General features: G+C 47.0%; 2 protein-coding genes across 2 annotated transcripts in view; one reads left to right on the top strand and one right to left on the bottom strand.

Moving 5' to 3' along the window:
* PTPRE (protein tyrosine phosphatase receptor type E) overlaps positions 1-6,548 on the bottom strand; it is a 109,019-nt gene extending 102,471 nt beyond the window's left edge. The window contains exon 1 of the mRNA XM_040606249.1: positions 6,495-6,548. The gene's annotated coding sequence lies outside the window, so the exon portion shown is untranslated. The remainder of the gene's footprint in view (positions 1-6,494) is intronic.
* Positions 5,632-9,978, top strand: LOC121093829 (basic salivary proline-rich protein 1-like). The gene is made up of 2 exons (XM_040606708.1): positions 5,632-6,579; positions 9,919-9,978. Exons 1-2 carry the CDS (start codon positions 5,632-5,634, stop codon positions 9,976-9,978), a joined length of 1,008 nt encoding a protein of 335 aa, XP_040462642.1.
* The last annotated feature ends 3,834 nt before the right edge of the window (positions 9,979-13,812 follow it).

The following is a 13,812-nucleotide window of genomic DNA, read 5'->3' as shown; positions in this document are numbered from 1 at the left end:
CCTCAGAGGACAGCAAGGCGACTGGCATAGCTCCTTCCAGCTGCAGAGGCACCCTGACTCTCCCGCAGGGAACAGCTGCCTCTTCTCAACAGCAATAACCCAAACCCTGTCACTTCCATCACCCATGTAACGTTTTTAGTCTGTATCTCATCTTACCTCTACCTGATTTACAGTTGTTTTTTAGTTTTACCTGCTCAGATCTCTCACTTTTACCGAAAATTATTACTTCACGTTAGAAGAAAAAAAATAAATGTATCTCTGATAGCCTAAGTTTATAGGACTGAGAACTTTTTACAGCAGGGATAAAAGGGACAGAAAAACCCACAACTGAGTTGTGCCACGTTTTCCAGTGACAATAAGCCATCACTGCAAGCAACCAACTACCCCAACAATATTTTTTTTCCCGGTTTTATTTCTTCCCTCAGCCAGGAAACACCTTTGAACACGGTTACATCACTGCTGCATGGGCAAACCTCAATCTCTGCGACCAGCTTTTTACTTTGCCACTTCAACGGTGAGTCACCAGCCAGGAGTCAAAGTAAAAAGGGTGGTTTTAGGGCACTGCTGTTGGACAGGGGATGCACGTGGCCAGCAGCGGATAGGGCTCAGCAGAGGCAGTTCCCCCCCGTGCCTGACAGCCACGGCACCAAGTGGGAAGAGGGCCAGGACAGCCTGTCAGCGAGGCCACTTGTCCCCTCGCTCACTGCCAGGGCCAGGAGGACAGCAAACAGCAGCCTTTAATGCTACACTTGTTCAGGGAGCTGTTTCGCTGGAGATAATCAGCTGGCTGGCTTACTTAGGAAGAAAAATCTGAGCACACTGCAATCAAGATACAGTTCAACGGCATCACCCTCTCCCATCAGCAAAAAAATCTCCCATCTATCCTCCCACTTCCCAGAGGCATCATCTGCAGACAACACAAGAGGATTCTGGCAGGCAATAGGATACCATTTCTGAATTATTATACCTGCAGTAAATCAACTGAATTAAAAAGCGCAACACTGTGTACAGGCCTTAAAAATATGTTCCATGTTGTGAACAATGCAAAAATAAATCCTGTACAAATACTTCAACAAATCGCTGGTGCTGAGCTTCTCCTAATCTCTGTCTTATCAGTAGCTCATTCATGCTCTGGCTTACACGTCTTCTGGCCTGTTGTACACATATATTTAAAAGACATCTACATTTCAGCAAAACCTCTGGAACAAATACAGGCACCTTTTTTTTTTTTTCTCCCTTTTGTTTTAAATATTAACCCTTACAGCACTTGGAATTACACAATACATATTGTTATCAGACAGGACAAAGCCTACAGCTGGATGGAACCTTCTACAGAAGGGCACAGGCAAGGGCGGGGGAGGGGAATAAATAAATAAAAAGATACAATCACAGTTAAAAAGGTTGCAGAAAGCCTCCACAGAGCAGCCTGGTGACTACAGCCACTTTCCGTTCAGCCTGAATTCTGCTGCACCACATCACAAATCAGTTAAAGTGACACCTGAATCATTCCTTAAGACAGTTCTCAACTCATAAAACGAGCATCACATATGGGGACCCATAAATGCTGCTCCATGAAGAATAAGATAATTCAGAACTCTTTAATAATGTATCAATGCAATTTACAATACTTTCGATTACAGGGCATCAAATTATATTTTAGGTTACAGAGGGATTCTGCTGTCACTACTACTGTATCAAGAAATCAATAATGAAATGCCTATCAAGAATGCTCGCCGCAGGCATCACAACCGCAGCCCTCGGGCCTGGCTCCTTTGCTGCTGCTTCCAGGGCACAGGGATGTGGCACTGGAAAGCCGCAGCATCCCAGCACGCACTGGATGTGGAGCAAGTAACCAAGTTTCAGTGTGAGTACATTATTCACCGAGACCACGTTGCACTGTTCTTATTTATACGTTAATTTAAAAAAACCACAAAGTATTTCCTTGAAATACAGCACACGTACTGTGAAATACATTCCACGATCAGGTAGACCAGATGGTTATCCCTAAACTCAAACGTGGTGGTTCCAGTAACAGGCCTTCCATTTTAAACAAGCAGCAATTTCTCAGGCAGCTCTCCATCTGCTTTGAATGCACTACTCTGGCTAACCCTGACACAGCTCCTAAGAGCCCCTCACACCTTTCAGGAAACTGACATGTAACTGTCCACCCAGCGATCTCTTCACCTTGCCCCTGATGGCTATGTTTTACATAACAATTAAACCCCCATCATCACTCTCCCAAGACAAGAGGTTTGACTGCGGGTTTGTCTGGTGGAGCACAGGTCACAGCCACCTTCCTCCTCCTCTGGGCAGGAATAAGATCCCAGCTTGCCCCCATCTCTGCTCCACACAGAGATCTGCCACCACTGCTCAGCCAGTCCCTCCCTACTGACCCCCCTGACACCGATGAAACAGCAAAAGCATGTGTTTTCTTGCCAGCTGCTTTTGCTGAGAAATTTTCAGGGTACTTCCAGATATAGAGTCACTCACCTTAATGTTTCTATGTAAAAGCAAGTTTTTTCCACTAAAGCCTCTTCATTCATTGCTTACGGCCTTCAAGTGCTCCGATACTACCTTCAGACACAGGACCTCCACCTGGTGTTGAGCCCTGTCAGAAATCTGTGCTGAAGAGTATTTTGGAAATAGAGACTGAAACACGGTATCACATATGCAAAGCAACAATATCGTGCAATTGAGGTAAAAATGCAATCCTCAGATTCCCTATATATTGAACAATTTCTCCTGCAGAACCTCCCACTCCTTCAGCAAGCAGGGTGGACCCTGCTCACATCAGTAGTGCAGACGTTCAGTATTCCTTTTTATCTTCCTGTTTTTCATTCTATGTAGCGCTGGGCACTTGCCTCAGCTCTTTTTTGTTCTTCACTACGGTATGACTGACCTGCTCTGAAATCTTGAACAGGTTTACATGACATCATCAAACATGAAAAAATGATACATAAACACTTTACCAATAACACGTGTAGCTGACTTCTCAGAAAACACCAAGGGCATCTGTGACAAGGCAGGATTGCGCCACTGACTCCCTACAGCTCTTTTTCACTTTGCGGTTTGTCAGGCCCTGTCCACCCATTTTTCTTCATATAACCTCTTAAACAAAAGAGAAAAAGGTCACCAAGTACACTGGTCAAAGTATTCCTATAACATGCTCTAAAACTAGTTCAGTTAATAACCCAGCTCAGCAGCTTTGGCCCAAAAAACAAACAGCTCCAAAAAACCAACTTACAGCACAACCTGTCTGACAGAAGAATGAAAAGGCAGATGTTGGGCACAGTGCAAGGCAGGTGTCTTGCCATCAACAAACAACTTTTTAACAAGTACAACTTTTGCCACAATGAAGCACTCCATCCTGAAAACCAGCAAGAAAACACAAACTTCAAATCCCCATAAGCCACCGCTGTCACCTTCCAGCTGGGAATATGCATGAGCCCACTTAACCTGTGCAACACGTGCACCACAGCTCTGTCCTCCACTTCAGCTTCTTGAAAACCTGTGCAGAAGAGGAAGGTCTTACACCGACCTCGAACCACCATCTTCTAGCTTCCCATAATTTCAGTCCACATGGTGCAATTCTGACATCACCCAGGGCCATATGGCCCAGGAGCTGAGAATGCAGTGAAGGGTGAGGGAAAAAAACCATGGTGGAATCACCATCCCTGGAAGTGCTTAAAAAACACGTAGATGTGGTGCTTAGAGGCATGGTTTAGTGGTGGACTTGGCAGTGCTGGGTTAACAGCTGGACTTGATCTTAAAGGTCTTTTCCAACCTCAATGATTCTGTGATTCTATAAAAATAAGACCAAGGAAAACAGGTATTCAAGACAGCTCTCCTGACAGAGGTCAACCCTTAACTCCTACAGATAAAAAACCTCGATTGAGCAAGACGACAGATAAACATATGAAGTGGAAAAGAGGAGGCACAGCAAGATACAGAAGTGCACTAGAAGCAAAATGGGCTAAAATTTCCAACTTTATTTATAACCTCAGCAGGCTGAGGTTAATTTACTGTAGTCCAACCAGCATCATCACACTGATTTGAGGTATACAAGATGTCTGCTTTCATTAAAGGCGTTAGGGGCATAGGAAGCTTTTAAGCTAGAAGTTCCGTTTTTATCTTTTACTTGGAAGAATATATTAAACGTATTTAAGGAATACAGAGTATGTTAGGCAAAGCACAGCAACGATGGCTGGTGTAACACAGCTCCTATGTAATTATTTTATTTGTGAGCAAAGACTGAGCAAATTAAAAGAATCAAACGCTACACTCACACCATCTTGTTTCTCACATAATTTTCTTTCCGTTCTTCTGGACATTTCTAAAACAACTGATTTGGTCACTGGAGAAAAACGTTTTTAGCTTAAGTGCCTTCACTGCCCCTGATGGAGAGGCCCCCCAGCCCCACGATGTCTGCATCCACACCAGCACAGTCCTGCTGCTCTTGGAGACCTCAGCCAGATGGTCTCTGCTTGTCCCACCCCCACCCTTACCCCCACACTTCCCTCAAGCGCTACCCCCAAGCACGAGGCAGAAGCAGGCTGCCCCACAAGCCTCCCCAGTGCCATCAACAGCAATTAGAGATCGTCACCTGCCTTAGGGACTCTTCTCCTCAAGGCCCAACTTCCACCTCAGGCAAGAACAAGGTGAGGCGGGTGCCACCAGACCACCTGCATCTCCCCATATCATGACTTAAATGGTTTCATCTGCTGCCCAGCACAGCTAACTGGGAACTTCCTGAGCCTCCTGGACAAGGAGAGTACATTATATCCACATAGAAATCTCTTTTAAATGACATTGAGTTTCCAGCTGAATGTCGTTAATTTTCATCAAATGTCTTTTTTTTTTTTTTTTTAAATAAGCCCTAACGCACAACATGCACAGAAACCAAGATTACCCTGCGCATAAGACATAATTATCAATTCTCTGCCTCTTTATTCCTACTTTCCAGGTCTTCTCATAGAGCTTACAACATCTTAGGAAAAAAGCTCAATAAGCAACGTCATGTCTTGACTCCGCAGGCTCTACCCCACACAGATCAGACACAGGTGGCGATTTAGAAGCTGAACACACAGCAAAGCACCTCACTCTATGGAAATAAGCCAGAAGGAGAGGAACCTCACACAAAAGTAAAAAAAAAAAAAATATTGAGACACCCTTTTCTAATTAAAAAACACTGCTTTATCTCACAGCAAATATCCATTAACCCTTTCTACAACTCACGATTAAAGTGAAAAAAAACCTCTAATGATGGGAAACAATTAAAAGATGTTTTGACAGTATCTCTGTGAGGTTTGCCATTATTTTTCCCAGGATTTTAAACTCAACCATAAGCAGGGAGGGGAAAAACCACAAGACCTTTATTTTTGGAGATAATAAATTGGATATTTTTTTTTTTTCTGTGAAAGCCTTATTTGCTTTCTCCCCACCAGCCCGTACAAGCAAATACAAAGTTTTCCACCAGCTGCAGGATTTACACCTACCTCCAATTACCAGGCGCTTCGCCCGGCGGGGCCCGGGGGAGCCGGGAGCGCGGCCCCCCGAGACGGGGCTGCCCGGGCGGCAGCACCCGCAGCGGCTCCGCGGGGCGCCGCGCTGCCAGCGGCGTGACCGCCAACCATGAACGAGCACAGCGGGCACACGCAGGGTTTAACAACGCTGGCCTTGCCCAGGGGAGAGGAAAACAGTTCGTCCCGGGCCCCGCCAGCCCCTCAGCCGGCGGGTCCCGCACCCGAGCGCTGCGTGCGCCCCCAGCCCCGCTCGCGGCAGGGGAGCCGGAGGGCCGCGGCGCGGCTGTGCGGGCGGCAGTTAAATGGCTTCGTAACGCTCAGGTTCCCCTGCCGCCCCATCCTGGGGGCTGGGGGGGCGCCGGGCAGCCCAGCCACGCCGCTCCCCGGCCGGCGTGGGGCGAGTTACCCGGGGTGCCTGTCAGCGGGGCAGCGCGGGGCCGGCCCCAGCCCCCGCCAGCGCCTCTGCGTCCCGCATCGCCCCGACACGCCGGCCGGCGTCACAGCCCCTCGGCACGGCGGCCCCCGGCCCCCGCGCCTCAACCCCGGGGTGCGCACCGGCCTCTCGGCTCCCTCGGGAGCGCGCCCATCCCTCCGGCCTCCCCAGCACGGCGGTAATCCCCGAGGACGGGCACCCCACGGAGGAAAGGACAGCCGCGTCGCCGCCCGCCTCGGCGACACCCCCGTAGGGCGAGCGCAGCGCCGGGCGGCAGCGCGGGCGGCCAGGGCCGGCCCGAAGCCCCGCGGCAAGGCGCACGCAAGCCCCGGCCGCTTCCTGGCGCGCACCCAGGGACGGCCTGGCCGCCCCCCGCCGCCGGGCACCGGGCTGCCCCCGCACCTGCCCGCCCCGTCCCCCGCCGCCGGCACCTGCCGACGTCCGCGGCGGCCCCCGCCCGCCGCCCCTGCCCGCTGCCCCGCGGCCGGCGGCTCCCGTCCTCCCCGCCCTCCGCCGCGCCGGGACCCGGCTCCGCTCACCTCCGCGGCTCCGCTCCGCTCCCCTCCCCGGCTCGGCGGGCCCCTCGGCGCCCCCGCGCAGCGGCGGCGGCCGCGGGACGCCCAGGCGCGCTGCGGCCCGAGGCGGCGGGCAGAGGCGGCGGCAGCCAGGCAGGAAATTTCCCTCCGCCGCCGCCGCCGCCTCCTCCTCCGGGCGCCGCGGCGGCGGGCGCGGAGCCGCCTGGCGGACAACGCCCGCATCGGCAGCGGGGCCGGGGCCAGGCTCCGGAGGGGACCCCCGCGCCCAGCCGCGGCTCCGGCGGGGTCGGTCCCCCGGGCCCTGCCGCCGGCGGGGCCCCTCGGGCCGGGAGCGTGCCGGTCGGCCGGCGGGCGCTTCACACCGGGGTTTCAAACGGGACTTGGGCTGCGCTGCCTGCCCCGGCGGTGGCGGCGACCCCGCCAAAGCCCGCGAGCCAGCCGCGCTGCTACCCGTGCGTGGCGGCAGCGTCTGCCCCTTCCCTCGCTCGGCCGAGGCGGCGCCGGGGCCGGGCGTGAGTGCCGGGCGCCGGGTGCCCACCCGCCCGGGGCAGCAAGCGGAGGCTGGCGGCCTCCCGTCCCGGGATCACCGGCCTGGCGCAGCCGGGAGCGATCTGCCAGGCCTGTCGGGACCAGCCTGTCCCCCGGGACCCTGCCCCTGGCTGCTCAACCCACCGGCAAGGTGCGGGCGCTGGGGCCTCGCCTGCCCCTCCGGGGAAGCCACCGCGGGGCCGGTGAATCAGGCCAGTGAAACCCAGAACAGAAACTGTCAGGCTGGAAAGTAGGACAGGGACGAGGGGATTACCGAAAGGCAAGAATCAGGGAGTCTGAAGGCACGTCTTCCTATCTTTTGTCTCCAGCCCCAGGATGGCACCTCTCGCCAAGCAAGGAAAGTCTCCCTGCAGATGACATCTCCCCTCCAGGAGAGATCCCACCATATGTTACTGTCAGACCCATGGCCGCGCACACCGTGTTATTTTAAGTGCACCCAAGGACGTCAGACAATTAGGGATTGTATGAAAAGACCATCGAAACAAAATATTAGAACATCTGTGAATATTTGTGTCTTCTGCGGAAAACTTAATCAGAGCCTAATTACATCCCTTTGGCATCGTGTTGACTAGGAAACAGCACTTTCGTAGACTGCTAAAATTTTTCAGCAGATATGGCAGTGCAAATGGGCATGGTACCAGGAAGGCGTTTGGTTTTAATGAACATGTTCGTAGATCAAATGACTGCAAGTCAGCAGTTTTCTTGCTAGTAACCATTTGCAAGAAATTGTGTATTAATTTAAATGACTGCTTATATCCAAGCAATAAAAAAAATGGCATTATTATACATGTCAGATAAAACTACCACTTTTTCTATGAGTGCAGAAATTAAGAGTACTAGTATACCGTGTTTCCAAAATTAGTTAGTCACAAGAAAGAAATGTGAAGCCAAGTCGTACAATAACCAAAGAAAATGCACATTGTAGCTATTAATAAAGTTATCTGGGGGAACAAGATTTTCTGTAGGTAAAGGGAATATCTAAATAAATTGTACAATGCCAAAGTATAGTTGTGAAAGAAGCTTCAGGCAGTCTTTCCTGCCCCAGCACGCTATACTCGAGTCCTAAATACAACTATTGACACAGGATGACGAACATTTAGCCTTGCTAATGCATGTCAGTGCTCCTAGCCCTGCTTCCTTGCAGCCGTGTCCAGGATACTTCTAAGCCCGGGTTTATGCCGCTGGTGTGTTTCAGGATACAGCAATGAGCTGGCGCCAACAGGAGCGAGGAAGCCCAAGGCTGATTTTATCTTCAGTTGTTGGCTAGAGAAAAACAACGTGGTATGATGTTCTCTGATATAGTGCTTTATTCAGAAAACTAGAATAGTACTCCACAGAGACTAGGAGCTGGGGAGCTGAAGAATGAAGCGGTTTTAAACCCATTTTCAGTGTTTTCCAGACAAGGTCTGAATAGAATTTATGCTGGTAAGAAAGGGGAGGGGGTGGAAAACTGAAGCTGCTATGGGATTTGAAGCAATTAAGTCACATTAACAGAGCTTACTTGCTTCATCAGAAAATAAATGTAAGAAATTGGAAGACTGAAATGCTGTAGCAAAAATAATAATGGGTAGATGTCTGCGTGTTTAGCCCAGTAGAGCTCCAACAGTGGCTTTTCTTTGTCCGTCTCACAGTCCACTGGTCATCTGTCTTTCCTTCTCTTTCCATCACAAATCAAATACATTCTCAGAAATGTCAGCTCTTTGGCAACCATTTCACCCTTGCTTCCAGTTTGCTGGAGATGCTGCAGGACCGCCGACAGCTTCTGGCAGGACCCGACACCTGCATCCCTTGTTTCGCACTGGGGAAGTAACACTGTTCCAGTAGAAGTGGTGGAAACTTCCTCATGAACAGTTACAGTCGCTTGGCTACGCTCTGCTACAGAAAGTGTCTTCTCTGCTTCAAGCTCAAGATATATATGAAAGGATAGGCAACATTAGAACACTGAAAATGTATTTTAAAGCATACAATACCGAGTATAACCTACCACTTCCCTTAGACAAAAGCTCCCCAAATATTTACAAGGCTTCCACACTGACTGACAAATGGCCCCTATGCCCTTGGTAGCAGCGTGGTGGGTCTGTCTTTTTACTGGTTCACTGGAACACAAATCGCAAATGTACTTAAGAAATTAGAAAATCAGAGGCAGTGCAGCAAATAACAGATACAGGTGCGTGATTTCTGTAACTACAAATATATCTCAGCTTAAAAATATAGACAAGCTCTTTAAAGTACAGATAATTGGGCAAAAGCATGAGAGTACATAGCATCGTAGCGGTAGCTAACTTAATGACTTCAAAGAGGTATTTCTCTTAGATTTTTACATTTGGGATCAAAAATTATGAGTATCTAGGAATATATTTAAGTATTCAAGACTACATATCTTTATACTTGTTACAGAAACTGCAGTAAATGAAAGCCTGCCTTGCCAGCTCTTCTCTCCACCTCCACCTCCAGGGTTTGTTCTAAACATTACAAACTTTCAAGCAGCTTCAAAGCCAGTTTTATTAAATTGAAAATACTGCAAAAGCTGTATTTTCTGCTTCTCACAGTGCCAGAAGGCTTTTCCCCCACACACACTCTTCAACAAACTGTACTTGACCGCTCAACTTGCACTATTCAAGCCATGAATGACAGCAGCTTTTTAGCACCTAAACACATTCCTTTAAAGTTTTGCAAGTCATATTTTGGGGTATGGAGAAAAGATACCCTTGGACATCTTAGAGGCTTCAGTGGTGCTCAGCTGTTTTGGTAACTGCAGTCACTGGCATTCGGGTTTAAAGAAAAATGGTAAACTTCTCTAATTTCAAAAGTTTATTTTAAAACTACTTATTTTTACCAGAATGGCCTATGCTGTTCTGTTCAGCTCCCCCCCACACAGGTATTTTACAGCTTGGAAATGGAGAGAAACAGGATGAGCGAGAAGTCAGACGTTCCGTGAGCTGTGAGCTCTCCTTCACCTGCCTTGGCATGTGTGGCCTGAGAAGTTTTAGAAGATAAACGTTCCATTGGAAGAATTAATTTCTTACCAAGAATAAAAAATAATAATAAAAAAAGAATAAAAAATACCAATGCTGGCTAATTTCAGAATCTCAAAATCTTCGAGAAAAGGCAGTTCCAGGGAGCTGCCCCTGCAGCCACCACGCAAGGCCAGTGGTGTTCCCGTTGGGGCAAGGGGCACTCCTAGCAAGCAGAGGAGATGCTGAACGTGGCTTTTCCTCTGCTACCAAGATCAGGCATATTTGGCCATGACGACTGCGTAGAAAACACAGTTGTACTGTAAATATATTCTAGAGTAGCACAGGTTGTGCCTCACGATACCAGAACAGACACCAGCTGGCTTACTCAGATGGTAGAACTGAGGGATGCTCTTGCAGCAGGCAATCATTTTAAAACAGGGGTTTGCTCATCGCGTTTGCATTGATACCAGTGTGGTGGCACTGGCATCTTCTGCTTTTCTTTCTTTTAGATGGAAACCAGCAGTCACTGTTCCTGCTGATGGGATGCTGCTCGGGAGGGGCTGGTGGCTGTCACTCCGATACCAACCAATACACTCCAGCCTCAGAGCTCAGAAATCAATAACTATCTAGTGATGGAGTTCTCAGCTGAGAAGATTTAGTCATTTTCTGGGAAGAAATCCAAACAACACTTAAAACATGTTTGGTTTTTCTTTCAATAGTGCTGTAAGAAAGGTCAGAGCAAGAGAAGAATGAAAGCAGACAATGGAATAGTACAACTCCACCCCACAGCAGCACTGGGTATGGATACACAAAAATTGTTGTGATCACATTCCCTCTCAGTTTTCCAAAAAGTTCTTGCAATAATTTTGCCATTCAGTTGAGCTTCAAATTTTTCATCTCCAGCTACAATGAAATTCATGATGCTTTATCTGACTTCCCCCACCCAATCCAAAAGGCATAAACAAATGCCTCTTTCTGTCACCTCTCAGAATGCTGGCGGCCAAGATACCAGAGGGGAAAAAAAAAATCAATCCCATTCTTAGTATTCTACAGTACATTTATAATAATTTGTTTCAATTACGTTTTATCCATCTTAGAAGAGGCCAAGGCAACACTGGTAATGTGTGGCCCGATCCTGCAATGCTATGCATAAGTCTGCCTTATCAACTCCATTTGGGATGAAGTGGAGCTCGAGGATCTTGATGCTGAGCTCCTACGCAATTAGCCATGAAAAATGTAAAATAAAAAATAAAAAGGTTGTGAAAGCCTTGTGTGAAATACAACTGTGTACCACAAAGGCAGTGTCCAAGGAAAATCACAAATACCAGCGCAGCTGCCTGCCAACCACACTGCTAAATCACCTGGGCACCTGTCAGTTGTTTTTTAAATGAAAGATTTTAACTAAATATGGATTTTTTAAAAAGACCAGTAGCTGTTACTAAACATTGCAGTGGCAGCAGAACAGAAGATAATTTGCAGTGGCTTCACCTTGAACTTTCCCAGTTGCTGCTGAGTGCAGTTGAGCACACATACCGGTGAGCCAGCTGGGAGCAAGCCCCCGGACCCTGCCTGCTGCAGCTGCGAGATGGCACCCCTTGGGCGATGGCATCCCTTGGGCGATGGCACCCCTTGGGCGATGGCATCCTTTGGGCGATGGCATCCCTTGGGCGATGGCATCCCTTGGGCGAAGGCATCCCTTGGGCGAAGGCACTCCTTGGGCGATGGCATCCCTTGGGTGAAGGCATCCCTTTGGGCGATGGCACCCCTTGGGCAAAGGCAGCCCTTGGGCGATGGCATCCCGTTGGGCGATGGCATCTGTCTGGAGCTGTGGACAAAGCAATAAACCCTATATGATCTTTTTTTTTTCCACATGAAAGAAAAATACATGTATATGAAATGTTTGCAATTAAAAGCTTTCATTTTATAATTTTACATATCTAACTACTTAAAGCAAACTAACTTGTACATAAACAGAAGAGAAATACTCACATAACTCGACCTTTAAAAATACATCGTGATACATAATTTTATGTAGCAAAGAATTCCAACTTGCTTTGCTGTCCATCTGATTCATAATGAATTACTCTGATTTTTCTGTTTGACTTGTGCAGGGCTGAGTCTATTAGCAGAACAGAGTCAGTAAGCTGCTGATGGGGAAATATTTTCTGAGTCGGAGGAAACCAATTTTTTGTTTGGTGTTTTTTTTTTTTCCTCTCAGGTGATGAGGTGTGTCATGCCAAACTACAGTTTTCATTACAAGTTATATCATGCTTTTTTAGGTAGCTGTAAGAAAAAAACACACAAGGAATTGTACCATCAGCAGAGAACAGAATAACTTCAAGGTGACAGGGAAGAAAACGGCAAATTACAGTCTCATTTACAGGGCAATTCCCCTGGCCTTGAGAGAGTTTCAATGATTGCAGCCACAAAAATTTGAGCTGAGTCACTGAAAACGGTATATAATTGAATAAGATTGCTTAGAAAGGAACTACAGGCTATCTGCTGCAGCTCTGAGTCTCTGTTACTTGGCGTTTATAAAAGTGTGGGTCCTCAGTTCATTTAAATTTGGTTCTCTCAAGCCTACCAAAGGAGGACCACTTAGCAGCAGCTGAAAATTTATTCCCTCGAAATTAATACCAAGTATCAAGTGTGAAATATATATATTTTTAAATGTATTTTGCAGGGTACATGTGGCACAGCTGACAGCACAGGGCTGACTGACAGGCAGATTTTTACCAAAGTTTATGAAAAAATATCCTTGGGCTGTAAATACTTGGACTATGTTCTTTCTGTGCAACTAAATGGGGAATAGAACTGCTGGATTAATAAACCTGTAGAGCTGGATCAGTCTGATAAAGCTTACCCGTATTGCTGTGGTTAAAATGTAACTGGAATACTGGACAGAAAATGAGTGGCAGGTCTCTTGTTTCTTACTTCTTTAAAAGAGCTGAAGCACCTTTGCTCTTCAGTGCTTCAATCGTATACTGACTGATTTCCACTATGTTACTTATGTTAATTACATGTATGAAGCGCATAAATTCTTTATGAATAAAATGTATAAATTCTTAAAAGCAATGACTTCAAAAGTATCATTAAAGTCCCATATAATTAAAAAATAATAATAATACAAGACCACATTGCATAAAAGACTGGAAATAAAATACATTGATTTCAAATGTGATTGTTGCTTTAAAGTTTTGATTCAAGAAATCATAACACTGGAAGAATCACAGTATAATAACACTGCATTACAGAACAGGTGTTTTCTCCTCCCAAGTAATTCTTTGTCATTTCAAATTCATAAGACTAATCTCTCAATGTCTTTACAGTACAAACCAGCCAAGCTTTAAGAAGCCGGCAACAGGTTTATTTAGCAGCACTGTTAAAACAGGCTGCTTTCTCAATGTTAATAAAAAAACCTCTGGATGACCCAGAAGCATAGGTTCAGTGTAACATGGAATAATGACATTATAATTAACAGAAATAAAAGCAAATAGAATCAATGTTACTTTATCCTGACAATAGATTATTAATTTACATCTTAGATTTCACACAAACAAAATGGGGACCCTGCTGCCTAGTTTACCTCAAATTCTAAAAATTTGGCTTCAATGTGATTACTAAACAATGTATGTTGTGTTTGATATCATGTTGTAACTGGGTTTTGTCTTTGTTTAGGTCAATCTGGGCAGAAAAAAATAATATATTCTCTTGCTTTATAGTCCAGAACAGATTTTCTTCAGTATTGCTCCCTTTATATACCCACTACTTCCTTGAAACAAATCTCTATTCAAGGTATTTGTTTCCTCATTTTC

The sequence above is a fragment of the Falco naumanni genome, chromosome 9 (genome assembly GCF_017639655.2).
Source record: "Falco naumanni isolate bFalNau1 chromosome 9, bFalNau1.pat, whole genome shotgun sequence".
Classification (NCBI taxonomy): Eukaryota; Metazoa; Chordata; class Aves; order Falconiformes; family Falconidae; genus Falco; species Falco naumanni.
Note: the sequence above shows the minus strand (reverse complement) of the source record. Positions and strands in the feature narration are given on the sequence as shown.